Source organism: Scomber japonicus, chromosome 6, assembly GCF_027409825.1.
Source record: "Scomber japonicus isolate fScoJap1 chromosome 6, fScoJap1.pri, whole genome shotgun sequence".
NCBI classification, from domain to species: Eukaryota; Metazoa; Chordata; class Actinopteri; order Scombriformes; family Scombridae; genus Scomber; species Scomber japonicus.
The window spans coordinates 6633172-6660782 of record NC_070583.1 but is presented as its reverse complement, the minus strand read 5'-3'; the positions used below and the strand labels follow the sequence as shown (position 1 = coordinate 6660782).

At 38.8% G+C, this 27611-nt stretch overlaps 2 protein-coding genes across 3 annotated transcripts; one reads left to right on the top strand and one right to left on the bottom strand.

Annotated features, from left to right (window-relative positions):
- Positions 1 to 1783: 1783 nt before the first annotated feature.
- Positions 1784 to 14540, bottom strand: arcn1b (archain 1b). The gene is made up of 10 exons (XM_053320599.1): positions 14373 to 14540; positions 12916 to 13179; positions 11586 to 11765; positions 10226 to 10431; positions 9951 to 10112; positions 8275 to 8440; positions 6671 to 6818; positions 5493 to 5601; positions 4370 to 4574; positions 1784 to 3563 (listed from the first exon to the last, which is right to left on the bottom strand). Exons 1-10 carry the CDS (start codon positions 14373 to 14375, stop codon positions 3474 to 3476), a joined length of 1533 nt encoding a protein of 510 aa, XP_053176574.1. The 5' UTR covers positions 14376 to 14540; the 3' UTR covers positions 1784 to 3473.
- A 3195-nt stretch (positions 14541 to 17735) lies between these two features.
- On the top strand, positions 17736 to 24950 carry LOC128360218 (porphobilinogen deaminase-like). 2 transcript variants are annotated; one of them, XM_053320602.1, is made up of 14 exons: positions 17736 to 17894; positions 19817 to 19870; positions 20202 to 20274; positions 20727 to 20776; positions 20915 to 20970; positions 21282 to 21359; positions 22002 to 22079; positions 22168 to 22243; positions 22339 to 22452; positions 22534 to 22572; positions 22662 to 22781; positions 22901 to 22954; positions 24183 to 24269; positions 24390 to 24950. In XM_053320602.1, exons 1-14 carry the CDS (start codon positions 17871 to 17873, stop codon positions 24561 to 24563), a joined length of 1077 nt encoding a protein of 358 aa, XP_053176577.1. In that variant the 5' UTR covers positions 17736 to 17870; the 3' UTR covers positions 24564 to 24950. The 2 variants fall into 2 exon arrangements, with proteins under 2 accessions (XP_053176577.1, XP_053176576.1); XM_053320601.1 differs by having other exon boundaries at positions 22901 to 22963.
- Positions 24951 to 27611: the final 2661 nt, after the last annotated feature.

Below are 27611 nucleotides of genomic sequence, written 5' to 3'. Positions count from 1 at the left end.
CCACAGTCTCAAAGTAGAATTATTCACTGAAATCTCGACCAACTTCCAAACGGTTTGATTTGTTAAAAACGTGTCTATCTGTCTGTCTGTCTGTCTGTCTGACAAACAACCCGTGTGAATATATGTTGACAATTGAGCACTTTTATTTATTTATATATTTTTATTATAATTGAGCGTTGTATGATCACTTTTTAATAGTGCAAACATGTCATTCCTCTATAGACGTAATGCGCTGCAGGAGTGAGTGGCCCTGTACCAAGATGGCCGCTGTGTAGGCACGTCACTCCAATCTGCAGCAGCAGTCAATGCAGCGTCTACGTATATATGTCTATGGTTGGTCCCATGCACTGAGGTTAAGGGTCAAAGGTCTATGTAGAGTCTTCATACTGACATGTTGCCCTCCAGGTTGACATATTTGAATGTATTTGGTGTGAATGTTCTCATTGAATGGACAGAGAGCAGAGTTTCAGAGAGCACTTTGATGACCAAATATATCAAATGAAGGTTCTGTTTTTTGAAGAGGTCTAGGGACCAAAATGAGTCAATTTCACAGATACAATACTGCTGGAAAAAGCAACACCTTCTCATTCATGCATAGGCAACTATTTACACAAAGCTGGAGATTTTTTATTGATTTATTTTGTATGTAAGATGTTTGGCTTTGGGATTTTCTGTAGCACATTCAATCAGAATCTGTTTTCCTAGCTAAAGCAAGCATATAAAGAATGTATCTTGGTGTTTGCTCCCAAAAAATGCAACACAGAAGAATAAAAAAAGACAAAAGTGAGGTCATATTAATAATAATGAAATAAGTAATATTACAATCCAAGTGAACATTTTAAATCTATAGTACTCATAGTTTTGTGAGATATAAAACCTGAAATGAAATAAGGAAACAGACTGTGCTGTGGACTCATTAAATGAAGTGTAAACGAAAGTGATAAGAGCAACAATTAAATGTGACGTGTATAAATGAATACATTATGAAACAGCTGATGTTGAATGCAGTGCACCATGAATGAAGGTGACAAGTGCAGGGATTTAATGAAGGATGTGACATGTTGAGTCCAGTATGATAACCCTGGTTTCATCCATTTAGGAACATATGAAATAGTACATCACACACACACACACACACACACACACAATGTTGGAGTGCTTCATTAGATGAGGTTGCTCCATATTAATGGATTGGTCTCTTTTTAAGAAAAATAGAAGAGAATGATTTCATATTAAACATCCCAATAGTTTCCAACTACATCTGTTTAAAGTTGTACTGAGTGTCACAAAATAATTGAAAACTGGCGTCAATGTACATGAATCCAGATTCAGTTTCGTGATTAGGTCACAAGCTGCTGTGAGACTGAGCTAAACGTCCATAGCAAGCCTTGGTAGGAACTATAAAAGTAACTATAAAACTTATCATATATATGCACTTAATGCACTTAATTAAGATTATGAAAGTAAACATTTCCACTAAGAGTACAATGAATGTGCAGCTTGCAGAAAGAATCTTTACAGCATGTGCCTGATAACAGGTCTTCAGGGCTATATGAGTGATGATTACAGACTCCTAAACCTACTAGTAGACCCCTAAAGGTAGTTCCATATATTTGGGACAAATGTGTGATGATGACACCTGTTCAGTAAAATGATAACAGTCAAACATTAATCCAAACTCACTATTTAAATACTAATTCATTCAAGCTGATTAAGAGCGTAATCAACACAAAAACCCAAGTCAGACTTACATTTTCAATAATACATTTTATTCCATTAAAGATTCTTTTTTTTTTCTTTTCTAATTGTACACTGGAATGTTAAGATTCCCCCTTCAGTAATTTAGTTAAAAACGCTCAATCTAGTCATTTTCAACCCCACATCCACACAACCATTACTAAATAGAAATTTGGGGAGTACAAATGAAAAATAAAAATAAAACAAAATAAAACATGAAAGACAAATGTTATATATCTGAATAATGTTGGATGTAGTATGAGAATGTAAGTTAAAGGATGACTGGGTAGAGTTGAAGTGCGAGGGGCTTCGGAAGTTGCTCTGCTTACCTTCCTGCTTCCAGGATGTGGATCGAATATCAGGGTGGTAGTCTCTGATCCCTGCTCTCTGTGTGTGTGTGTGTGTGTGTGTGTGAGAGAGTGTGTGTGTGAATGGGTGTGTATTTCCACTATCATGCCAACATCCACCCACTCCCATCAGAGATCTAGAAAAGCTCTTATGGGATGTCACATTAGAGGCTCCAATGTTGTTTCTGGATTGCGATCAAAGTACGTTTTTTCCTTTTGCCGTTATCTTATCACGAGACATAAACGGACCAGAGTGAAACGTGGCGTCTCTTTTTTTTTTCTTTCTCTCGAAATAGTGAGGAGTGGTTGCAATGGTGTTACAACAAAAAACAAAATTAAAAAAAAGGTCGACAGATGCAATAGTCAAATGTGTTTACTAGTAGATTAGGTTTGCTCTGCGGCTGAGAATCCCTTACAAAGTCCTGCTCTTCACTGTCAAAATCCCATTATCCAGATTAGTGGTAAACAATGACAGAAATGATACAGCAAACAGTAAAAAATATTAAAAATAAAAAGGACACAATATTGCTGATGATAAACTGTAGACAGTAAAGACAATATATTGAGCACAGAGCCGTAATTGGCTTCTTTTTTTTTTACCTCTACAGAAAAAAAAAAAAACCTCAAACAAGTGTCCTTACAAGAAAGAAAGAAAAAAGAAAACCCAATCATCTGAAAGTGAGATATCAACAGAGCAAATCACAATAGTTTAACGATTAGAGTGACAGGCTTATAAATGATTGAGACAGCTACGACTCTGCAGTTATCACCGATGAGAAAAAAATGTGAAAAGAAAGCGAGGACCCCTCCGATCGAAAGCGGCTTAATCGAACCATTGTGTGAGGAAGCTAAAACTACCAGCGCTCACTCTCTAGTGGAGAATCAGTGGCCTCAGGTCTCTCTTTTCTTCTCTCCCCTCCTCCCTCTCTCTCTCTCTCTCTCTCTCTCTCTCCTCCCCACAGTCATCCTCTATTTAGTCTGAAGTCCTTACAGTTCTGCTGGGCCAACACGACAGCATCAGTGTAGTTTTTAAACTTCTTTTGTGTGTGTGTGTGTGTGTTTGTGTATATGCATGTGTTTGTTGGTTTTTTTCCTGTTCCATTAACTCTATATATAGATGATCCTCTCTCATACAAACATATAAATACACCACCGCTGCTCTGCTCCACCACAGGAAAGAGGCTTTGCCAGAGGGGCTGACGTAGTCCTGTCGATGTACACAGTCTCTGAAATAGTATACAGGGTGGGCAGGCAAGAAATCTTCAATTTCTTCAACTCTGAAGCATAGATTTGGACTTTTTTTTGTTTTTTTGTAGGTGATTTTTTTTGTTGATTTTGTTGTTTTCTTTGAATTTTTTTCTCTCTCTCTTTTTTCTTTTTTTTTTTTTTTTACAGGATTTCGTATTTGTCAACAACAAAGGAGGTTTCTGAAGAGAATCTAACAGGGCCGTCTCCGTCTACGTGAGTCGCTTTGGTAACCTGGAGGAAAGAAGAAAGAGAGATGATTACTCATTCTACTATAGATAGCATTTTTTCAGAGCATTCATTTCTTAGCACAGAAAGAAAACGTCCCTGACTACCTTCAACTGTTTTTAATCAGCAGTAAAGCAAATCTTTTTGCAAATGTGGCAGACGGAGCTTTTCTATTGTTTAAAACGCTAGCATTGAATTTGAATATGAACCACAACATCTCTGCTTCTCATCCAGTTGTGACTTTTGTTGCATTTCCTGTCATCTGTCTGCTATCTGATAAAAAGGCATAAACTGCCTCCAAAAAATATTATTAAAAAAAAATAAAAAACTACATTCAGTTTGTCACATATTGTATTTCTCTTCATTAAAGCTGTCAGTAATACAACTCAATGATGAGTTCAACAAGTTTAAATGAGATTTAAAAAATATTCATATTCACACACACTGTTTGAAAGGTCATTTTTTAGACTACATGTACCACAAAGACATCTACAAAATTAAATCCCGACTGATATATCGATCAGCTGATACTGGCCTATCACAGATATATCGGTATCAGTGACGCTGTCCTATATGTGCTGATATTTTTAATTCTTTAAATTTATATAGGCAACATGTTATGTATTTATGATCTTTTCTCTTAACTCAAGTTTAATATATATGTATAAGTGTTTTTTTGTTCTGTCTATTAATGATTTACTCTCATCATCTTCACAAATGAGGATCTTTGTCGCTAAACAGCTACTTTATGACTTTCTACTGAGGCTACACTAAAAAAGCCTGACAGGTGACCCTGGTGCTCATCAACCTACCTGGATGTCGCAGTAGTTGCGTTTGGACACAAAGGACACATTGACAGGGAAGAAGTCATTGGGCTGGCCGGCGATGCTGAACTCCAGGCTGCCCGTCTTGTTGTTGGCATCGATGACAGGTAGGCACCACTCCAGGATGTTTCGCCTGCTGTCGTGTTTGTACTCTCCGTCCAGGTCGCCGATCACGGGGGCGCCAACGCCAGACCTGGAGCACGACAACACAAACATGTCAGTCACTTAAGACACACGCTCATATTTAACTGCACCAGACAAGTTTCACTATTTATGACCCTTAATTATTCAGGGAACTGTGATTGTGATCATAACATCTGTTTCAGGAGGTTAAAGACCGTGTAAAGTGAATTCAGACATTTTCTTCTCAACACATTAAATAGGTCATAAATGTATTTCTAAAAACTGTTTAAAAAGCATTTCAACCATTTAGATTTGAATTGTGGAGCTAGGCTTCACAAACTGTGTTTCAACATTTCTGTGTTCAGGATTTAGTGATTAGCATAAACCCGCCCCTGCTGCTGTAGAGGTATAAATACATTCAGCACACACTACTACTACTACAGTCTACAGTTAGCCAGTTAGCTGAGTTAGCTGCCGAGCTAGCAGCCGAGTTAGCCACCAAGCTAGCAGCTGAGTTAGTAGCAGAAAGCTCTCAGACATAGCATCCATGTTTCTGGTAGATGTGGTGACTTTGATTGACAGGTGACACTTGGTAGGGGGCGGGGTTTCAGCGGACTTCGTGGACACGCCCACAGCATTTGGGAGCAGAGAAAGAGACTGATTTTTACACAACTTTGAAACCTATTTTCATATATTTGGCGATTTTTTTAATCATCCAAATTTGGCAGGGTGGTTAACAACACACTTTTCTGTGATATGTCAAACTCAGAACACATATTTATTCTGACTTTAAATACCTGATTTACATTACAGTCTTAGACTATTTCACACACTTTTCCACAAGAACAGTGTTGTGCAAATAATTTTGACATCATGTGTTTTGTTGTAAAAGATGAGCAGATGTTAGACCAGAGGACACTGAGTATATAAACTATTACCAGGTGTCACTATCAATACACAAACAGCCTTAGACACAAACTGTACTTACGGTACAGGGATGCTGATGACCACGTCGTTGAGCTCGAGGCTCTCCTCCTGCAGCTCGTATTCAATGTTGACATCACAGCCAGTTCCACTCTCAGAGGGCCAGCAGTTTACTGCAGGGGAGACAGACACACACACACACACACACACACACACACACACACACACACACACACACACACACACACACACACACACACACACACACACACACACACACACACACACACACACACACACACACACACACACACACACACACACACACACACACACACACAGACAGACACACACACAGGGAACTGAAACTCTGCTTTTGTAATGCATGCAGCATGAAAACCACTACACTGGATTGTGTTTAGAACAAACAAGTTTGCTGCAGTGTGTGTTGGTCAGCTGCTTCAATTAGTTCATGCTGGACTTCATCGCTCCACCCTGATATCATCAGGGCATTTCTGTGACTGTTTCTGCTTGTCTTATTTCCTCCCTGCATTATTTTTAGCTCAACAAAGAACTCCGATAAATATGTCAACCTGTTTTTTTAGGGCCACTAACCTGCTGATTTACTATGAATTCTTCACAACAAAAAGTCTTCCATTATTTAATCAACATGACTCTGATATGTCTGAAAGTTGAGTTGGAAATGAGGTGAAGCTTCTCTAGTGGAGTCCTAGAATAAAAATGTAGAGCTGGAAATGAGCACAAGTAGGTCTCCTTTGACTGGTTGCTATGACAATGTTGGCCACACTAACTTTTTTCAGATTTTGTCAAGTGTCAAACGGTGACAGTAAATTAGGGATGCATGATATTACAGATACTGATATATATGCACTTTCTGTACTAAGTATGACCACGACAGACTACATTAGAGGGAAGAATTGAAGAGGACTTGAGTTCAGGAGCTCAGCATTAAAACATGAATGAACCTGCCAGGTGGATGAAGCAGTACAGTTATCTTTGAGTGTGTCAGACAGCCAGGATTAATGTGTAGGATTTCATCTGTGATCCGTGCTTTGAAGCAGAGGGTGCTAGTAATCCAGCTAATACACTTTGTTGCCAGCTGCTGTTATAAAGCTAAAAAATAAGTCTTTTCAAACAGAGTGGTACATCTTTTCAGAAGAGGTCTTTCCTATCTCTTCCACGAGGTAGTCCTTATCTAATGAAATGACTATCAGGACTTACTGGTTAGAGGTATTAGGGACTCGTCTGTGGTCTGTAGTCTCCACTTCAGCACGCCCACATCGTTGTTGAGAGGGAAAGACTTCTCTGGGTTCTTCAGGCCAATCACTGAGTCAGCTGTGAACAACTTCTTGTCCACGTTGGGATGTGTCTGAGGAGAGAAGGTAGACGTTATTCATTAGTGACAGTCAGAGGAAGCCCTTAATGCATGCAAACATGTTAAATAGTGAAAATGGAAGGGCAAGCGGGGTAAGAAATTTAAAAAAAAAAGGGGCTCAGGACAAAAAGCCCCTCAAAAATGCCTCACAAAATAAACAATGGCATCATATGTTTCATGAAGCATGCCTGCCACACATCCAGCTGAGTCACAATCAGTAGGAAATGAAAGATTAGAAATGTGGACAGTTGTTGAGCCTCTCTCTGTCTGCACTGTGTCTAAAAAAGCTACTGAAACTGTCAAAGGATGTTCTATAAACCACAGAGTGTCACACATAACACACACAACCAGCAATGTTAAACTGTGACGCTATGTGATGGTGTGTATATCGTTTATACTTTGCACACTGAGTTGCCCCAAAATACTCACATATCTGTAAGTGGGATTATAACTCAAGTGTGAGCATTTTTACCTATTTAATGTTCTTGAATTATAAGTTCAGCTTCTCTTCACTAGTAGTGAAGTAGGTATTGGTACTAGAACTAAATGGATACCAAGTATTATGGAAACAACTTCAATCAAACAATACCAGCAATCCAACATATGACTATTTGTATGGACTTGCTCACAGCCAATCAACACAAGCATTAAATATTAATCATTTGAACGTGAGATTTTATCCAATGTAATGCTTCTATTCACATGATGAGTATCAAATGAAATACTCAGTTGGTATTAGTATCACTTAAAGGGAACTTGAATGGGTACTAGTATCATGACTTTTAAAACGATACCCAGCCCTACCATTTACTTTTAAATAAGAGTCATTGAATATTGTTTTGTCATGCAACACAGAACTTTGGTATTTCCCATCATTTGAAAAAGAATTCCTTGAAAATGATCCAAAATGCAGCTGAAATATAAGTCATGATGGTAAAAAGACAACCGTTTTTAAGGGTGGCTGATTATTTTATATGCTTCGTGTTGCTTTGTGAGAGAAAGAACACGCCACTTTCTACTCATGGTATTCTTCTTCTCCACCTTGTCTGGTTTTATTTGCCATTTACTTTAGTGTGATACATTGACGAGCTACACAATTCAAAACATCTTAATAAGAATTCATGACGATCAAAACAAAAATGTTCTGTTGAGTCAAACTGATGTTTGTGTTTAATTCATCCTGAAATTCATCAATCATTTGCAGAAAATATATCTTTAAGTTCTTCAGCTTTGGGTAAATTTAGGTAAAGATCCTGACTACGTTGTCTCATTAAAAGTATAGATAGAAAAAGTATGAAGAGATACTGAATGATAATACTGAATTATTTTACGACCCTAGTTCCAAAATGAGAAATATATACATATGCAAGAGATCTAAAAGCATTAAAGGTGATATACACCATGATAGAGTGTTCTGTGTCATAATGCTGAGGATGTGTGTCAGACGTACTTGCAGCTGCAGTCCTTTGTTGTCGTTGTTGTTGATGATGAGGCGGATGCGTCCGTTCTTGTCGTCTGAGACTCGCAGCGTCACCATGCCCAGCACCTCCATGTTCTGTAGGCCGCCGTCACGACCGCAAGTCAGCGAGATCTTCTCCTCCACGCGCAGGTGTACACTGCAGAGGAAACATCCAGAATAATCAGCTGATGGCACAGTGAAAACAGAAAATACTTGAGGAATATCAATGTGTGGTACATGTTGGGGGGAGATCACTGAGATGCTACATGCTACACACAGATCTATAAAGAGCTACTGCACAATCCAACCTGTTTTTTGAGCTGTGAACTAAATTATAAGACTGTACTATGATGACACACATCAATGCTGGTGCTAATATTATCACAAACATTTTAAAAATCAGCATCTTATTGGTTGGAAATGGCTCGATTTGGCATCAGCTGTTCAAAAATCAGCCCTGGAAAGGTGAAGCCATGTGGGATTTGTCTACATCATGACATTTACATAAATTATAGACTAACGCCCACCTCTCCCAGCCCCGCACTGCTGCTGACTGAGAGGCAGGTTTAGCTTCAGGTGCTAACAGCAGCTACAGTGGTGATCTCTACATCTGGGACTGTAGGAGGAAGAGCTGCTGGCACCAGAAATCCTCCTCACATCTCACCCTGCAGCTGTTGAACTCTGCCTGTCTCTTCCTGCAGTTATCAGCTGATTCAATCTTTTTTTTTTTTTTTTTTTTAAAACATAAGATCGCAGTGCAAGTCATCCACTCTGTCGAAACTGTCTGTTTAGATTGAGCCGTCCGTATGAAGTTGTGTGCGGCGGAGCGGAGCTGTGGTCAGACAGGTTCAGTAATGGCTCCTGTTACACCATGACTTAAAGTTTTAACAAGAGGTTTCACCAGCTGATAGCTGCAGGAACAGACAGCCAGAGAGAGAAGAAACACTCGATGACTTCTGGCCTGTTTAAATGTCTTCCTGTGGTTATTACAAGTCTCTGCTGAGCAACATCTGCCCTCTCTCCTCTCTTCTCCTCCACTTTTTTTTTTAACATTTATCATAATGATGCTGTGGGTGGAGTTAGGCTCAGACCTGGGGGTGCAGTTACACTTTAAATGGAAGAGCCAAGTGACATACTAAATTCAACCCATTTATTCTATGTTTCATCTTGTGAGAAGTGCACATAAATGCTAGCTACTACATTAGCCATGGAGTGGTGACAGTTTCCAGTTGGTCTGTAGATATCATGCTGATGTTTTGTCAAGCAACACAAACAGCAGCGGATCAATGATTGAACTGCTGCTGTTTGTGTAGAACTGCTTTATCTGTGCTGCTCCGACTGATTATTAAACTTGGAAGCTCCACTTAGCTGAAGTCACTAGTAATGACAGTCCACAGCTGTGTGTGGGATAAACTGTATTTTATGTATAATTATGGTTTTCACATTCTTACTCAACTGTGATGCTTCAATCCTGCATTTTGTTTGAGGGGGAAAAATCATGAATCAAGCTTTAAAAACAGACCAACAACAAAAAAAAGTAAGATTGTATGTTTTGGCCATACTGTTCAGCCCAGAGTCAGAGCTTCAAACCTTCAATCCTAAAATCTAATGATCCCAGAGGATAAAGACACTTAGAATAAAAGCAGATGTTGATGATGTGTCTCTACCTCTCCACGTTGACTGGTGGTGGTAGAGCTTTAGATACGTCTGAGCCTCTCTTTCCTGAGGTAGGCATGATGGTTTCACCCTCAGATTTGAGTTTGTCCACAAAGTTGTCCACCTCTTTCCCTTTAGCGCCCAGTTTCAGAGCCTTACTGGGTCCACTTGGTCTGGAAAGGAAAAAAAAAAACAAACACCATGAACCCTGCCATTCAAAACTGGCCAAAACCAGTAAAACAATGGTACCAAGCCATGTTCATTGGTGTGCTTCTCATCGCTGTACCTGACTGCAGCTGGTGTGATCTTGGGCTTCTCGGGCTCGACGATGGTGTCTGTGATGATGGACCCTGAGGAGACGCTGGTCATGCCGCCGCTGCCGAAGCCTCCGAAAGCTGGCACCTTCTTTCCGGAGCGTTCGGCGTCCCGTCTGGCCTGCTGAAGCTCCTTGGCCTTCCTCCTCATCTCTGCCTTAGCCTCCCTTTCCTGGGTCTGCACATCAACAACAACAACAAAAACACATGATTTAAAACACATTGTAATAACACACTGAGAGAATGACATCATATTCACTGAAGTTAATGAATAGCTGCAAACTAAAAACAGTCATAAGTCATTTTACACAATTACAGTTAATAGGATGAAAGTGTTGTACAGTTTATTTCTACACATCTGGATTTTTTTATGTAGATACAGTATATACAGTAAAGTAGCGTTATCTATCATGTGATACAATTATAAGATATGATAGGACTGTGATCCTGCCAGGAAAAACAAAACACAAAAACCCACAATCAAATTTGAATACATATTTTTAAATTATTATTATTATTATTATTATTATTATTGACTGAAAGGGAACATAGACAATGGAACAATTCTTTCTGAGCTCTTTTGGACTTTTACAAAGACTGATGAAAACTTGAGAGCTTGAGAGTACCAGTGACTGAATACACTACACATCCTCTCTATTATTGACTGTATTTCTCACTTCCATATATGTGAATTAGATTTATTTGTATGTTTATTTCTGATTATTGAATATTCCTCTTTTCCATACACCATGTTTCACAATGTCTATGCCAAAACCAGCATCTGTATCACAAATCCTGCATCCATGGAAGTTCCTGTTATCATTAAAAAAAAATCTATACAAATGTAAATGACCCAAAAACAATAAATATATATATGATTTTATTTTTACAATCAAATCTCTGTTTGTTCTGCAGTTCCATTATATAGTCAAATTTGGAGTATTTGTTGACAGGCTTAATATGAAGCTATTAAACCAGCTCCATATTACTGCAGAATTAATATTACTTCTTTACTTCAACTTGTGTAGGATTTTGAATTTAGGATTTAGTTACTTATAAATGAGTAGTTGTATATTGTAATAGTACTTTTACTCAAGTTGAGGATCTGAGTACTACTTCCATTATTGATAATTAGTAAATTCAAACATTTTTAGTAGTTTTTATTGCATTATTCTTTGTATCTGTGTGACCTGCTGCTCTTAACTCTGCACATTATCACAACACTACATCTCCTCTATAATATCCCATTATTTCCTAACAAAGATCAATAACATTATACTTACACTGCTGCTCTGTGTGTGTGTGTGTGTGTGTGTGTGTGTGTGTGTTCACCTCTCTGACGGCGCGGAACACCTTCTCCTCGTGAGAGTCCATCTCTGTGAAGGTTCGGATCTGAGCCAGGTTGACGTTCTCTCTGTAGCCCAGCGCCACGATCTCGTCGAAGGCGAAGATCAGGTCGAAACAATGCTCTGATATTTCACTCTCCTCCAGCACGCGACAGTATTCTGGGATCTGGACAGGCGGGGAGAAGGAGGAGACAAGAAAATTAATCGGAGCAAACATTTCAATAAAAGAAGGAAAAGGAAATAGAAAATAGATAGAAAAACGACTTCTACATGACAGTCAAAGATAAAAGCATGTGACCCAAGATAAAAATACTACTGAACACTGCTTGCTACTGTGGGATTATTTAGACAGCGGTTCATTTTGCTGAGCTTTATCAACACTGTTCGTTTACTGATCATTTTAAATGCACCTTTCACCCATTTACAACAAATATCGACTTAAGCGTAAAAAAAATGACAGAATTAAAATCAAAGTCATTTCTAATTACAACTTTTGGATGGTAGATGTAACCAGAGCCCATTTCAATGCTGGTATTTCTTCCAAAAAGTTAGCAGTTGGTTGAAGTAGCTGACTAAATGCGTTTTATGTTTTCAAACTGTCTCTGTCTAAAGGGGAAAAAAGAGAGAGAAGTGAAAGTCTTAGTAAAGCAGCATATGCCAACTTCATAGAGTTAAATACTAAATGTAGCCACACTGCTGTATCTGATGCTTCACTATGAGTTAATACGTTTGATTAAAAAAAGCTTCCAATTCAACATACTGTCACTTTTGATTTCCAGATATAAACAGTTAAATGTTGAGCATTGCTTTCCCTCCACACATGATCATAGTTTGTTTTAATTGTTCTTTTTCCTCCATGTTGACAGTTGAGATTGAGGATTACTTTGTCAGGGCAGGTATGGTTGTGTACACTGTGGGACGACGTCACGCTCAATAGATGTCAAGTGAAGAAACGTTACTCATAAATGGGTGTGTCTATTTCAGCAGCAGCATCTGTCTAGCCACTTTATGCTTAACATGCTCATCAATCCAACATTACATGATCATTACATTAATAAATGATCATTACATTAATACACCGCGTGATGCATCTTACAGTAACTCAAGGGAGACACCAAGAGTCTGGTAAAAGCTGTTGGCAGGTTATAGTAGCAAGTGGGAGACACATTGATCTTCCTGTACACTGATATGTAAGAGATAAGTATGGATGGCTTAAAAATGAGGAAGTGACCACAGCAGTTCCTGTGCAATGCGACAATGCCCATTCGCCATCATTCACACAAGCAGAAGAAGAAACAGCCTCCATGATGTCTTACCACACGAGAGAAGAGTCTGAGCGTCTCCAGGTCCTCCAGGATGTTGCTGTTCTTGGTGGTGATGAGGACCATGTAGAGTTTCTCCAGAGGCTGGTACACATAGCGTACACTGTCCGTTTCCACAAAGGTGTGCTGCTTGCCCGTGTTCATCAGTTTAGGGAACGCGGCCAGGAGACCCTCGATACGTGTCCGGGTCATTTCCACAAACTGCCGCGATACGATGGCCTTGCCGGCCTTGGTGCACACCGCCGCTGCCAACAGCACCTGAAGGAAAAGTGAGTTTATTATTGAGCCTTGGTATTGACACAGCATACGTTCATTATTTCTTCTAGCGGAAAAGTTATTAAAAGACAATTTGAAGCATTTGAATGGGCTAAATGAAGTTAACAATTTACAAATAGCATTGGCAGTTCCCCTTCATGTTTTAACGTTGGAGTCATTCTGGTGACAGCATGTGGTGCCAAGTTAAACATCATCCAGTTTAATATTGTTATAAGGCAACCTTGTGGAAATGTAACTTGAGGCCTTTACTAAATACTAACAGTGTTCACGTGTAGCTAGAAAACACATAACCAGCTAAGCTAGTATTATTAACTTGTATTATCAGTTCACACTGCACCACTCAGGTCACCTACTATGCTGACTTTAGATGAAGGGGACTGTAGGAGTATGAGGCAAAACAGTTATAAAAGTGATATGACTGAAAAAACTGATACATTTTAAAAGGGTAACATATATGCCGAATTTGACTACGGTGAAGAACAATTGAGAATATGTGTTTAAGTCATGTTTATGAGCTGTGTGTTTGTGGTAATAAGCGAAACCAACTCTGAATGACGAACATTTTGAATGGAGTTTGGTTGGACGGACCCCTCGTAGGTTTACATTACAGTAAAGCATAACTAGCATACAACTCTTAATTCCATTGAGACGTAGCTTATTAGTGTTTAGTGTATGGAAACGTGAATAACATTAATTCCACGTTGACAATGGCTGAAGTGAGCAATGAAAGACTGCAACGGCTATGAACTTGATACAGACACCATACACATTGACACTTCAGACTGTAAGTTGTCAGAGCTGGTTAATAACAGTTATGTAAAGGCTCTGTATGGTTACGTTGTATTAATGGAGCAACTTTGTATGCGGACGGTGTGACAGCAGGTAACGTTAGCTAGGATCCGGCTAGTGACAGGAGCTAAAGCTAACGCTAGCATGCAAAGCTAGCTGACCGTCTTGCACTCCCTTGCACCGCTTATTCACATGAAATGTCACTCTATATAATGAAACCTCCATTTATTTCTTAATTCATTTCCACCACTAAATATAACTTCAGCGCTGTCAGAACTCATGGAAATAAATGTTTGCTTTTCCGCTGCCATGTTAGCCAGTGTTATGATCATTGCTAGGCCCGATCAAAAGCAGGAATATATCTGGATTTTTTGACAGTCACTCACCATTTTTGGTCTCTCTCTATGCAACGACGATCTTCAGTCCCTCGTGTTTGTTGCTTTGGTGAATTGTAGTCACTGTGAAATAGCAAGATACAAGCGTCCAGCTGACCACAGGTTGTGTGATTGTTAGCTGGTTAGAGAGTTAATATGGCAGCGGTACAGAGCCACGTCTCCACCGGAAGAGCAGCGCCGGATCAGCCCACCGTCAAACCAGTGACGTGGGACCCGAAATGTTGGCTGTTTTCTTGCATAAGTTATAGTCGCAACACGAACTGATCGTACTTGACTTATAACTCATCCACACTTTCACTGGTGTTTTCTATCGTGTCTATTCATGTTAACTCTTATTTACACTTCTCAGCTGAGCTCCTGTTGTCTGTCTTTCATTTGACTTTCATGCGCTGAATAAGCGATGTCTGTCACAGGTGATGATGTGGCTGTAAATACCTCATCTGCAACATCTACCATTAGTGTGTCTGTCTGTTCTGTTAGAAATAACGCTTGTCAACACAAATGACATTTATTTTAAAGAGAACTTCCGCTTTATTCGATTTAATGGACATGAATAATAATAAATATTAATGTCTTTTCTTTGGCTTTAGACACCATGTACGTTGTTGATTGAATGTGTATACATGCATATTTGTATTATTTTATTGCCTTTGTCTTTCTATTGTGTACTTTATCTTTTTATTGTGCTTCTGTTGTTTTTATCTATTCATTGTGTTTTATCTTGTTGTGCAGCACTTTGGAAAACTTTGTGTTTGTTAAAATCGTGCTATATAAATAAAGTGGACTGGATTATAGAGTTTGACAAGAAGTTTAAGACGCCCCCCCCCCCCAACAAATAACAGTGAAGTTGATGTCTAGCCTACACTCAAAACTGTCATCTGTAAATATCATCTGACTTTATTCTGTTTTGGAATTCAGCACATTAACAGATTTTAAGGTAACTTGTTTTTTGTTTGGGTTTTTTTGTTGTTATTGTTTTGGGTTTTTATTTTATTTTATTTAACAAAGACAAACACAGAAAACTATGTTGGTAGCTATTCATTAGTTTGGAGCCAAATATAACTAAGGCTAAGCTGAAACTGCCAATTTAAGTAAACTTGACCTTCATTTTTTTTAAAGACAAGAAATCAATTAAAGAAAATGCTCTGGATGAGACAATTTCAAAGTCTGTATACTTAAAATCAAAATGACTCCACTGGGGTAAGACGCCTCTTTAGCTTATTTTTTTTGTATTTGCTATAATAACTATATTTTTAACAACATATTTATTAAGATCCCCCTCCACACACACACAAAAAAAGTGCAATACAATCAATCTAAACAGCATCAAACATCAGATCAACCCTCCCCCCTTCCAGAATGTCCAAAAGCCATATTTGCATACATGAAGGAGAACCAGTTTAACACAGACACCAGGATTTAAATATGTTACACAAGGTGAAAGTGAACATCAATTATAACGCTATGTTCCCTTATTATAGTTTATTTTTGTCATGCTGTAATAATTTCAGACTGTTTCCACTGACATACACTGTTACTCAGAAATAAACACCAGTTTTATAGTAAGATATATTTTGCAAAGACAAAAACCAATGCTCAGATTTACTCAGTTTCTGGGAACTACTGCATATTTCATTAATCCAAATGTTAAAAATTAAGAAATTGAACATTTGTCCTTTGTCCCAATAGTCTCCTGATGTGTCTTCATGTGACCTTGTGTCACCCTTATCAAGGCTGGATTACTACAAGAACTCAAACTGTGCTGTGTTAGAACTAGTTTGTGCTAACTTTACTGAAAGTTCATTTGGCAATATGAGCTTTTTATAAAGCACAACATCAACTGACCTGACTGACATAATGAAGGCCTATAGGCTGCTTAACGGCCTGATATGAGGCTCCGTCTTGGGTCTGTGAGTCCAAATCTAATTATAAGAGCTTTGTTATTTCAGTGTTGCATTCATATGTTGCACCTTCTTAAAATAATTTGTTCAATTAAATGACCCCACAATAAATTTGTGGACATTCAACTAAAATGTACAGTATATCACCATAACCATGAGAATTCATAGTGTTGTAATAACTTATTTTGGCCACTGGATGTCACCATTAGGTTGGAAGCACACTGACACTTATATTTACCTGCAAAGTGGAGCTTTTAACACATTGTCCAAAAACAAACCTATAATCTATAGAAACTGTTTGTTAGGATCCCCATTAGCTGTGACCTAAAGCACAACTCTTCCTGGCATCCTCATCTTAAAACATTACAGTAAGTCATTAAACATTATACAGTCAACACAATGGTATCAACTTTGTATCTCATTTGTTGATGATGGACATGTGCATAACTACAAACCATTTGTGATGACTTATAACTTCCCTGTCACATATAAAGAATTTGCTGTGTTGATAAGTCTATTCCATATGAACTGTCTCACTTAATGAAAAACCACATTATGTATGAAGAGATTAAAAAGCAACCATTTATCAGAGGTCCGAATGTCACAGATTCTGAATACAATAATCAACATTTTAGAAACAAAGAAATATCCAAGAGGAAAGTTCTTTTGGAATTACTTAACTGTGGATATTGAATGCTAAACTTGGGTATTACTGTATAACTGATGCATTTAATAAAACACTAAAGTTTTTCTTTCATGTTTTGCCAATGTTAACATTCTGTTGGTGTTGACCCATTTTTGATGGGATTTCCAACGTTATACACATCATTTACACTTAATGTTAAAGATGTAATAAATACTATATTTTGAATGTAAAGACCCAAGACAGATTTTATTGTAAATATCATGAATATACTGGGAATTTACTTTTATTTACAAATGGTTTTCTATTAGCTATATTTTTTCTATTCCTTCAATAAACATTCTTACATTTTTTCATTCTCAGTGAATAACATTTGGATTGTTTTGAAGTTTCCTGTTCATTTTCCTAATAAATCAAAAAGAAATACTCACACCTCCTCTATTGAGATTATATGAACCTTTCATATTGTAAACATTTTCTCATGGATGTAAGCTATAGCTACATATACAGTAAGTTAATACTGGTAGTATTTATTAAGGCCACATCATCAGGTCATATCTCAGGAGAGCAAACACTATAGAGCTCAAACTGTTGCCTCTAATGACAAAGTAATCAGGATTTTGACAGTAAATTGCTGCCAGTTACCTGCTACATTCTGACTCTTATCACTGCCAGACATTCATAAAATATGAAACACATATTAGACCCATGTTGCTATTTCAACACGACAGCGGTTGGCGGTTGGCGGACGGCAGCAGGCTTCCCGTAGGAGAGACGGAACAAGGAAACGACCTCTAGCCGGCGCACTGCTGTCAGAGGGAAGGTGTGTGTTATATGAGCGTCCGGACTATCTACTAGGACTCCATGTGTTTCTAAGGACTCTACGTGAACCAAACATGCGCTGCTGACTCGTGAAACATCGGCAGAGTGAACCGTATCACCGACATGTCTGAGGAAGCTACTTCTTCGGTAGGTTTTGAATGAATTGATTCTCACCGGCGGGGTCTGGACCACGCATGATATTCAGTACACGCCGTGGAGGGGCGAGCGCCATTTCTGTCCCTTCGGAGCGCAGTGATTGGCTAATGTTTTACGTCCGTCTTTGTATTCTGTTCTCCATTGGATGTCGAGAGGAGAGGGGGCGTTGACAGATATCAGCAAGAAAAAGCAATGGAGCCGGTTGATTTGTATAGTTTATACTATTTTCACCTTGGTGAATGACATGGTTGGCTAAAACTGGGATAATATACAGTAGCCAACTAACCTACACTGATAACATTAACCCTTAACATAATATCAAGTCAAAACAGCGTCTCTTTGTAACGCTTACACAAAATGTTAGTTAACGTCATCTCACAACATATCAACACTGATGATTTTAAAACGTCACGTTTGTCCTTCATTGATGCTGAAGGATGTCTGCTTACTACTAGCGTCAGTGTTTTTATAATGTAGTTATGACCATATTTAGAGAATACATTGGTACATATTGAGTCTATGTGGACACTAGAGAACTAATAAAAATTCAGCTTCAATGGCAGAATGTTGGTATTTACTTAAACGTAACATGGTTTAGTTTCTGTTTCATCAGAGCTCTTTGGTATGTTTGTCAGTGACACTTTTTTCTCATGTCAGTGTCACTTTTCAGGACAGTATAGTTGTCACCAGCTCCTGCCTTTAAGCTTAAGATTTAAAGGACCAGTGTGCACAATTTACAGTAACCAATGAACCTAAATTGCACATTGGTATGATTCTCAATATGAATGGTTGCCTCAGCTGTCTCTATAATCTCTAATATATGTTAGTCCTGTGATTGACTGGTGACCTGTCTCGAGTGTACCCGCCTCTCTCTCTCTCTGGCTCTGTCAGCTGAGATTGGCTCCAACTCCCCCACAACCCATGTGAAAGACCCTCTCTAGACCAAGTGTTCGGTTTGTCCTTTCTGGGCTACTGTAGAAACATGGCAGGCTCCCTCCATATTAAGATAAAAGGGCTCAGTCTAAAGTAACAAAAACACTATGATTCTTATTTTTTATTAGGCTATTCCATTTCTGCTGAGGCCGTTCTGCTAGATGCCACTTAATTCTACACACTGCACCTTTAAACTCATCACAATACACCTCTAACTTGGCCTAAATAGTGTCCATTGACATTTTTGATGGGTTTTTTTTTAATCTTATTTCAACAATATAGCTTGGAACATGGGGATAATACACAAAGTCTCAGTTTTTGAAGATTATGCATTTGTATCTGTTAGCTCAGTTTGCTCACAGTTAGATATGTTCTTTGATATTTCAGTGTGGTTTGCATTAAAGAAAGTGAGAAATATGCTTTAGTGTAAATGTCCATTTGTCATGTGTTATTCTGTCTTAATCTAACAGCTTCTTGGTAGCTGATGATTCAGAAACAAAGAGTTTCAGATGAGAAATGTTTCAAAAACCCTGTGACCACACCTCATACCAAAGACCCTCCTTAGTGTCCCGCCCTGCCTTTTATAACGGACTCAATGATTTGGCACACTTATCTTTTGGAACCAGAGATATCTTGGGGTGGAGGTCCTGAAAAGGAGGAGTGGGGGGGGGGGGGTGTCCGGTAAAAAAGACCACTGTTCAGTATCTTGAGGCTATATGACCTCAGCACAGCTCCTTACTAAGACACAGCAGCCAGTCTCAGACACACAGCGGACACAATAGCCTCTACAGAGTGAGGACACACAGGATTATGGAGGAAGGACCTTACAAGTACATCAGGGTGAGGCAAGCAGAGACAGTGGTACAAATGAGTTAGAAATGAGCTGGACAGACAGAAGGACATCAGTAAGAATATATTGAAGAGGTTTTGCAGAAAGTCAGTTTAAACTCTTTTGGCTGACTTCTTTTTTATCATTGCAGGATGGGAATGGCAAAGTCAGTCGGGTCATCCGGATTGGAACCCGCAAGAGCCAGGTACAGTACTACATCTACTGGATTGTAAATTATGCTTGTTAACTTTTTTAGCATTTCAGAGACTGAGGCCATTAAAATGTCTGTATTTTGTTAGCTTGAAGCTATATTGAAATGTGACAGAGTGTGTGTGCTAGCAAGTCAGTTGAATGAATCTTATCTGATACAGCAGAGCGAGATGTCTGGAGCTCTTCTCGTAGAGATAACTTAATCCTGTCTCAACGACGTCCTCGTACAATAACTGCTTCTTCCTTCAGTCTGCCATACTGATTTGATGGTTTTTAACTAACAATTACAATTGAACTAAAGTCTTTCTTGGTTTATTTTGTCCCAGCTGGCTCGCATTCAGACTGACAGCGTGGCGGCCAAGTTGAAAGACCTGTACCCCGAAATCAACGTGGAAATAAGTGAGAATCATCCCAGCTTTCATTTGCTGTCAGAGAGTCCTATAAAAGCATTACAGCTAATATATCCAATTAGCTGGCTCCTACATGGAAGTCTTTTAATTTGATTAATTGATTAACCAAGTGGACACTATGGTCAGAGACTCGGGACCTGTAAAATATGGTGGACTTCACCTTTAAACATGTCAGAAAATATCTACTATCTGATGTGAATGCTCATTGTAAAAAGAGATAGCCAGTAGTCTGATTTGGCACAAAGCCTGTGTTCAGGTTTAAATGCAGCATATTACTTACACTTATCTGACTTCAGAACCACTGGTTTTGTGAAGTCAGATAAGGTTGGTGTAAGAGGTTTCACTGCAGATCTGTGTCTTAAATATCATGTTATTGGTGTTTTTGCTATTTATTATTTACTAATCATATCAATAAAATGATATTTACTCGTTCTTTTCCAGTCGGCATGTCAACAACAGGAGACAAAATCCTTGACACAGCTTTATCAAAGGTGAGGCCAATTCACACTCTACTCATTGTAGGATTACTGTATGATGTTATGCTTGATGATATACAGTACACGCAGTTAGTATTGTGACTCTGTGACTTGTTGTAACAGAAAGTCTCCTTTTTTTTTTCTTGAACGCAGATCGGAGAGAAGAGTTTGTTCACCAAAGAGTTGGAGAATGCTCTGGAGAGGAATGAGTGAGTGTTACCGGTGTCGTCTGTGGCTGACACCACGCCGGCTTCACAGCTTTGTTTCACCAACCATTCACTTAAAAGGTTTCACTGACAGGAGAACACTGCTACTTCTGTGCTGTAGCTGTTGGTGACATATATTTGGAGGCGTTACTCAAACCCTTTCATCCCCCCCACAGTCTCAGATGTAGCAGGTGTCCATGTTCTGTCGCCACCTTTTTAAAGCTGTGAAACATACACACTACTGAATGGCTGTACTATAACAGGAGACATGAATAGAGCATGTATATGTGACTGTGTTTCTCTGTGACTTACAGGGTTGATCTGGTTGTCCATTCACTGAAAGACCTTCCCACCACTCTTCCTCCAGGATTCACCATCGGAGCTGTGCTGAAGTGAGTAGGGAGTCTGTATGAAGTGAACATGTTGAGGGTTTAAACAGTTAAACAGCTTTAGAAAATAGCTGCTCCTTTGATGTTAAAGTCAAAATTACAAGATGACATACATGAGATGAGAAATGAATGCTTAAAATTCTGTTATGTGCACCGCTACAATCTGCAGTTTGAATCAATTCACTTCCTTTCTGGGTCTTTTTTTAATACAATTCTGCAACTGTGGTATCAAGTTTTTTATGCTGAGTAATATCAGAGATATTAAAAGGAAAAATAGGAGTGAGAATTCAAAGTGGGAGAAAGTTAATGCCAAATGTTGGTGTAGTGGCAGCACTCTTTATTGCAGGATCATGTGAAAGATGCTGGCCCCAAAATCATTATAGAAGGAATGGCTGTAAAATGATGACTACATTATTCTGAGCATCACAAGCAACCTGAAATTACTGTGTTTAATTAGACTTTGTTCTGTTAAGTAAGGTATATATGCACTAAATGCAATTTTCTGCCACTAGGTGTCACTAAATCAAAATATAATCTATATAAAAAATATAAAGATCTCCGTAGTACTTACCATGTCATCTTTTGGCGGGAATCATCTAACCCATTGTTACCACTTCCTTTTCCTTTGCTTCCTGCTGCTTCCAGGAGAGAAAGCCCCCATGATGCAGTGGTCCTACATCCAAAACACGTAGGGAAGACTCTCGACACTCTGCCAGAAAACAGGTACGGCCCATAATTCCACTAGTTGTGTTTGCTTCTCACTCGTATCACAGCTGTAGATGATTTGACTTAACTCTGTGTGTTTGCACAGTGTGATCGGCACCAGCTCCCTGCGCCGCGCCGCTCAGCTGAAGAAGAGATTCCCCCACCTGGACTTCAAAGATATTGTATCCTTTTTAGAAGATGATCAGTGAGTTTTTAAGGTTTGAGGATCATTTTGTGAGATCGGATGTTTGTGTTTTTCCTGAGCTGTCGTCTTCAGCGTGGGAACTTGAACACACGGCTGAAGAAGCTGGATGAGAAGGACGACTTTGCCGCCATCATCCTGGCTGCTGCAGGCCTCAGGAGGATGGGCTGGGATAACCGCATCAGCCATGTACTGTATATGATCATATTCACATTGTGAAGTCCTGAAGGGTAATTTCTCTCATCTTACAGTTAATCTCTCTATTTGTAGATTCTGGGCCCTGAAGACTGCATGTATGCTGTTGGACAGGTGGGGAAATTATTCTAAAATCAGTTCATGTGAACTCTCTGCTTGTGTGTAAAGTTCCTGTAATAAAAAGTGAACATGTGTGTCATCAGGGAGCTCTGGCAGTAGAGGTTCGGGCCAGAGATACAGACATCCTGGAGATGGTGTCTGTCTTTCATGATCCTGACACTGTGCTGCGCTGCATAGCTGAGAGAGCCTTCCTCAGACAACTGGTACGCCACACACACACACACACACACACACACACACACATACATATATCCTTCAATTCATTTCTACATTGTATGAGCATTGAAATCCTGTCATGTTAAATTGAGCTCTTATTTTGTAGGAGGGTGGATGCAGCGTTCCAGTGGCTGTAAACACTGAAGTGAAAGATGCCCAGGTAAGAATGGTAGGTAGAGGCAGGCATATGATCAGTTTCACACTAATGTTTGAATCTTCATCCCTTTATCATGAATAATGACAAAAATAACTGCATTCTAACTTTTTTCAAAATGACACTGAGTGAGGCAACAGGAAGCTAAAATGTCATGTTATTAGGAAATATTTTAAACAACACTAAAAACCACAACCACAGTTTACATGCACTTTAATAACAAGGTTACAGTTGGCTTTCTGCAGGAACCTCATTTTTAAACACTTATACAAGAAACTGTTTCTGTAATTTGTATGGAAGTTTAAAATTCAGACATGTGTGCTGGAAGGAAAAGCTGTGCACACACAAACAGGAAGTTGTATTTTGCACCACTAACAAGTTAAATAAAGTTATAAGATCAGGAGAGATCTGCTGACTGACGTGCTGAATGTGTATGTGGATGTAAAATTACCTGGTTACTATAGTTACTTGTATAACATGAGTAAGCTGGTTTCTTGAGTGTAAACATTGAATGTGACATAGTGGTTTACATGTACAGATCTCACTCCCACTAAAATGTTATCCTCAATGTAAACCTAGTTTCAGTCTGTGCCTCATCATGACCGCTACATATGGCTGTTATAATAATAATTATAATTATTATTATTATTATTATCGTCATTAGAAATTGTTGATTTAGCAAGCCTGCTTATCATTTAGTTTTACTTCTTTCATTCAGCCTAAAATCATGTTCATGTTTGCCAAATTCTGTTTAGGAGGAGAGCTTACTTTAGTTTAGTTTTGGCTTAAACAATAAAAAAAAAGTAAAGTAGTTAACTTTGCTGTTTTTCACAATGAATGAAGAAATTAGATAGAATAGAGTTCATGAGTTGTTATTTCTGTAAGCTGTCTTACAGAAATAACAACCTGTACTTATTAGTTTTTTGCAGTTTTCTGACACAGCTAGGTATCTAACAAGCTGTGCAGGAAAATGAGGTTGAAGACTGTTTATCAAATCAAAAAAAACACTTTAGTGGTATTGATGTATATGGATATGGTGCCACCACTCAGCCTTCCTGCCAATTAGTGCCACTTGTGGCCACTAATGGTATTGCAACAAATAAAAAATCCCCTGCAGCCTAAAAAACATTGGAACATGGCTAACATGAAGCAGACAGGAAAGATGACATACATATTTATTTTCTCTATAAAAGTATAAAAAATGAAGGATGTGTTTGATGTCGTGTTTTCACAGCTTTACCTGACGGGGGCGGTGTACAGCCTGGATGGATCCGACAGTCTGAAAGAAACCATGCAGACGAGCATCGCTGATGTTGACAAGGTAACACTCATCACGTCAGCTACACTTAAAGATTATATTTGTTTGACTTTAGTGAGTGTGAAGTTGTGTTTTTCGTATGTGTTCGCCCACAAATCGTGATAATTTGTGTGTGTGTAATAGACCCTCGAAGAGGTGGATGAGCGGGTCCAACGAGTGGGAGTCACTGCCTGCAAGATCAGCGGCGGAGCCCAGGACAATGCTGAGAAGCTGGGCATCGACCTGGCCAACTTACTGCTGAGTAAAGGAGCCAAGGAGATCCTGACGGTGGCCAGGCAGCTCAACGACGCCAGATAATCCTGGGAGGGCAGGGCTCGGGAGGTGAACAGGTTCTTGAGTGCAGTCAGTCATGGCCTTGTGTCGATTAAAACTTGAATTTCTTTCCTTTTTTTTTTTAACCATTGAGCAATAATGCTTGGAACAAAGTTGTGGACAGTGTGGTGCAACGTCTTGGTTCCGGTTGCGGCCTGTTCTTACGTACCTCAAGGAACCAGCTCCTAAACTGTGTAGAAAACGCCTCACTGGTTGTTAGAAAGAAACACAAAATGGCCTTCAAACATTGTGATCATCACTTACAATAGCGCATGATTAAACCCTTCATTGTTTTTTAAAGTGTATTAGTATAATAAATGAAATGCAATTAAAATCTGTATCCATTATTGTTTCTCACGAGCAGGAAAAAGAAGTTCCACTCAAAACTCTGCTGCATAGACTTTTGATAGCACCAAAGATGAGTTTCCAAGTTCTGTATGTCAGCACATTTATTTCTATATATATTTCTATATATATTCAGCCAACACTGCAGTTATATGGAGCTCATTTAGGTGCAAAAGTTGAGAAAATGCTCATTCATACACATTCTTTATTGAACTTGTTAAATACTTGATCAGAGCTTCTGTATAACCATAGCACAACATTTCCAGCTGAGGTTTACTGCTTTTTAAGAGTGCTCGCTACCTCTGTTAATACACATAAGTTTGAGGAAGCATTGTGTTAGCTACTGGTGCTGAGGTGCACCTTTGTATTCAAGTACAGTTTCACTACATGACTGGAGCTCTAAGCCCACAGTAATCCCTACATTTGTTTTCAGTTTTCTGCTCTGATTTTAAAATATGCACTGGACTTTGTAACCTGTTTATACTTCATCTCCTTAGATCTTCTATTTATGACTTCTGTATTTCATGATTATAACACAGTCTCATAATTACAAGATTCAAAGTGCTTTATCTTGTAATTGCAAGGGCTCGTGTACTCTGAGACGAGATAGAGCAGAATCTCATAAATATTAAACCTTTTCATATAATTATGAGATCTGTATCTCACGAGATTTAGATGTCATAATAAAGAATTGATTTTGAGATATTTAATTATGAGATGCTAAGCCATAACTATGAGAATATATACTTTGGTGAATGCAATGCACATCTGCACAGTTCATCCATAGTTATTTAAAATTTTAGCAGGTTATGTGTTTTGTTTTTTGTATACATGAAGTGAATGAAATAACAGAAGATTTCTGTTCACTGTCATGTTATCCTGTAAGATGCTGTACTCCACACATCAAAACTGAAGCAATACATTTTCTGACTTCCTCAATGACAGCCATTGTTATCATTTGTAGAGTTTCTATCAAAGTGCCATCTCAGTAAATGCATCATTTCTGCCTCAGCAAGTTACATATCTGCCTTGCATACGTCTGTGTTTTCATTTATAAATCACACATTCAGCATCATTGTATCCACTGTACAGTTAGTGTGATACCATATTGTATTTCTATATTTTATAGCTCTATATTGAATTATATTAAGTTAAACCTCCTGAGATACACTGAGGTAGCATTAGCCATATTTTTTTTTTTTTTTTTCAGCTTTAATTTGTGTATTAATTCATGTAGAATGTTTCTGTATTTAGATTCTTTATCAAAGCATCAATTTGTTCATAGCAAAACTTTACAAGCCTCAAGTGTCTTTGTTTTTGCTACTGCTGTGAACATTACATCATCAAACCACTTATGTTGAGAAATAAATGCCTATACAGCTGTGTGTGTATTATACCTGTCTACTTGTATGTTTTTATTCATCATATATATGAGAAGACAGCTCAGACACTTATTGCAGATTTACACCTTAGACTAATGTGTTTGTTACAATGTTAGCTGTGTTGCAAAATAAAATGTCATTGAGTAGCATGTAATGTCAGGTATTTTTTAATAAACCAAATTATTGGACAAATTAAAAATTGGACGCGTGAGAATGAAGGTGTGTTAAATCTCATTGCAATCCCTCCAATAGTTGTAAGACATTTCACTTAAAGCCTTGAATGTGAACCTTGTCGTGGTCAGTTGGAGGAAAAGTCAGGAGATGAAATAAGTCAGTAGGATTCCTCACCTAGGAAGATTGTCAGTATGAAACTTAATCAGTGGTCCAAGTCATGAGGATACAATGTCTAAGAAGCATGCAGTATGTTTATGTCAATTATGTTTAAATATTTTACTAGACAATGGATAATCATGTCCTGTAGGTGGCAGTAAAGCTAAATCATTACATTACTATATAACATAACCATAATATAGACAGAAATAATGCATGGAAGCTTATTTTATTGTCCGACCGAATGACTCAACTCATCTGCACCTTTGTGAGCAGAATCCTTGGTCTGAACCGAGGACACCAAGAGCAGCTTTTCCTCCTCGTCTCCCCTCATCCAATCAAACTGCAGCTTTCCGTACTGAGCCTTTCCACAGGGTTTCAAGGTGAAGAAGTTGTGTTGGGAGGCCAGTGGGATCACGTGCTGGAAGTCGTGGGACTCCAGTTCTTGGGCGTCTGTCATTTGAATCTTCTGCAACACCCTCTGATGCACGGCTGCCAGGCTGGGCTGCAGCGTTGGGACGGCTTCCAGAGTTTGTGTGGCGTTGGAAGACTTGAGCGGATGTTCTGCCGTGGCCAACCTTGCTGCCCGCGGAGAGCGGAAACCTTGGAGAGAAATAAGTTTGTACAGGCTCTTTCTCCACTCTGGCACGGGTTTGTGGCCTCTTTGGTCTTTGATAGAATGGAGAGTTTGTTCAAATTGTGTGGCGTAATCAGGACTGAGTGGAGGGCTAGGACATTCAGGATGGGTAGACCTGGGTAGCTGAGTTTCAATAGTGGACTGTTTAGGCTTGAATGCAAGAGGATGCTTCTCACTGGCGGAGAGTTTTCCACGGTGTGACGAGTTCTTGTTACTGCCTTTTAACTTCTTATAGAACTCCAACACTTTTCTATCAAGGGGAACCTGTGTTTGCTGTTCAGCGGTGTTATATTTGGCTAAAGACAGGAGATCTTTGACTGGCGGGTCTTCAGGAGGACG

Excerpts from the sequence above, each read along its gene's own strand:
- arcn1b (XM_053320599.1), bottom strand. Across the intron at positions 11,766-12,915 it reads TCAGACTCTTCTCTCGTGTG|ATCCCAGAATACTGTCGCGT; the intron begins GTAAGACATCAT and ends CCGCCTGTCCAG. Across the intron at positions 4,575-5,492 it reads GTCATCAGCATCCCTGTACC|GTCTGGCGTTGGCGCCCCCG; the intron begins GTAAGTACAGTT and ends GTCGTGCTCCAG.
- LOC128360218 (XM_053320601.1), top strand. The coding sequence starts at position 17,871 with ATGTCTGAGGAAGCTACTTCTTCG. Across the intron at positions 20,777-20,914 it reads TTGACACAGCTTTATCAAAG|ATCGGAGAGAAGAGTTTGTT; the intron begins GTGAGGCCAATT and ends TCTTGAACGCAG. Across the intron at positions 22,782-22,900 it reads GAGCCTTCCTCAGACAACTG|GAGGGTGGATGCAGCGTTCC; the intron begins GTACGCCACACA and ends CTTATTTTGTAG.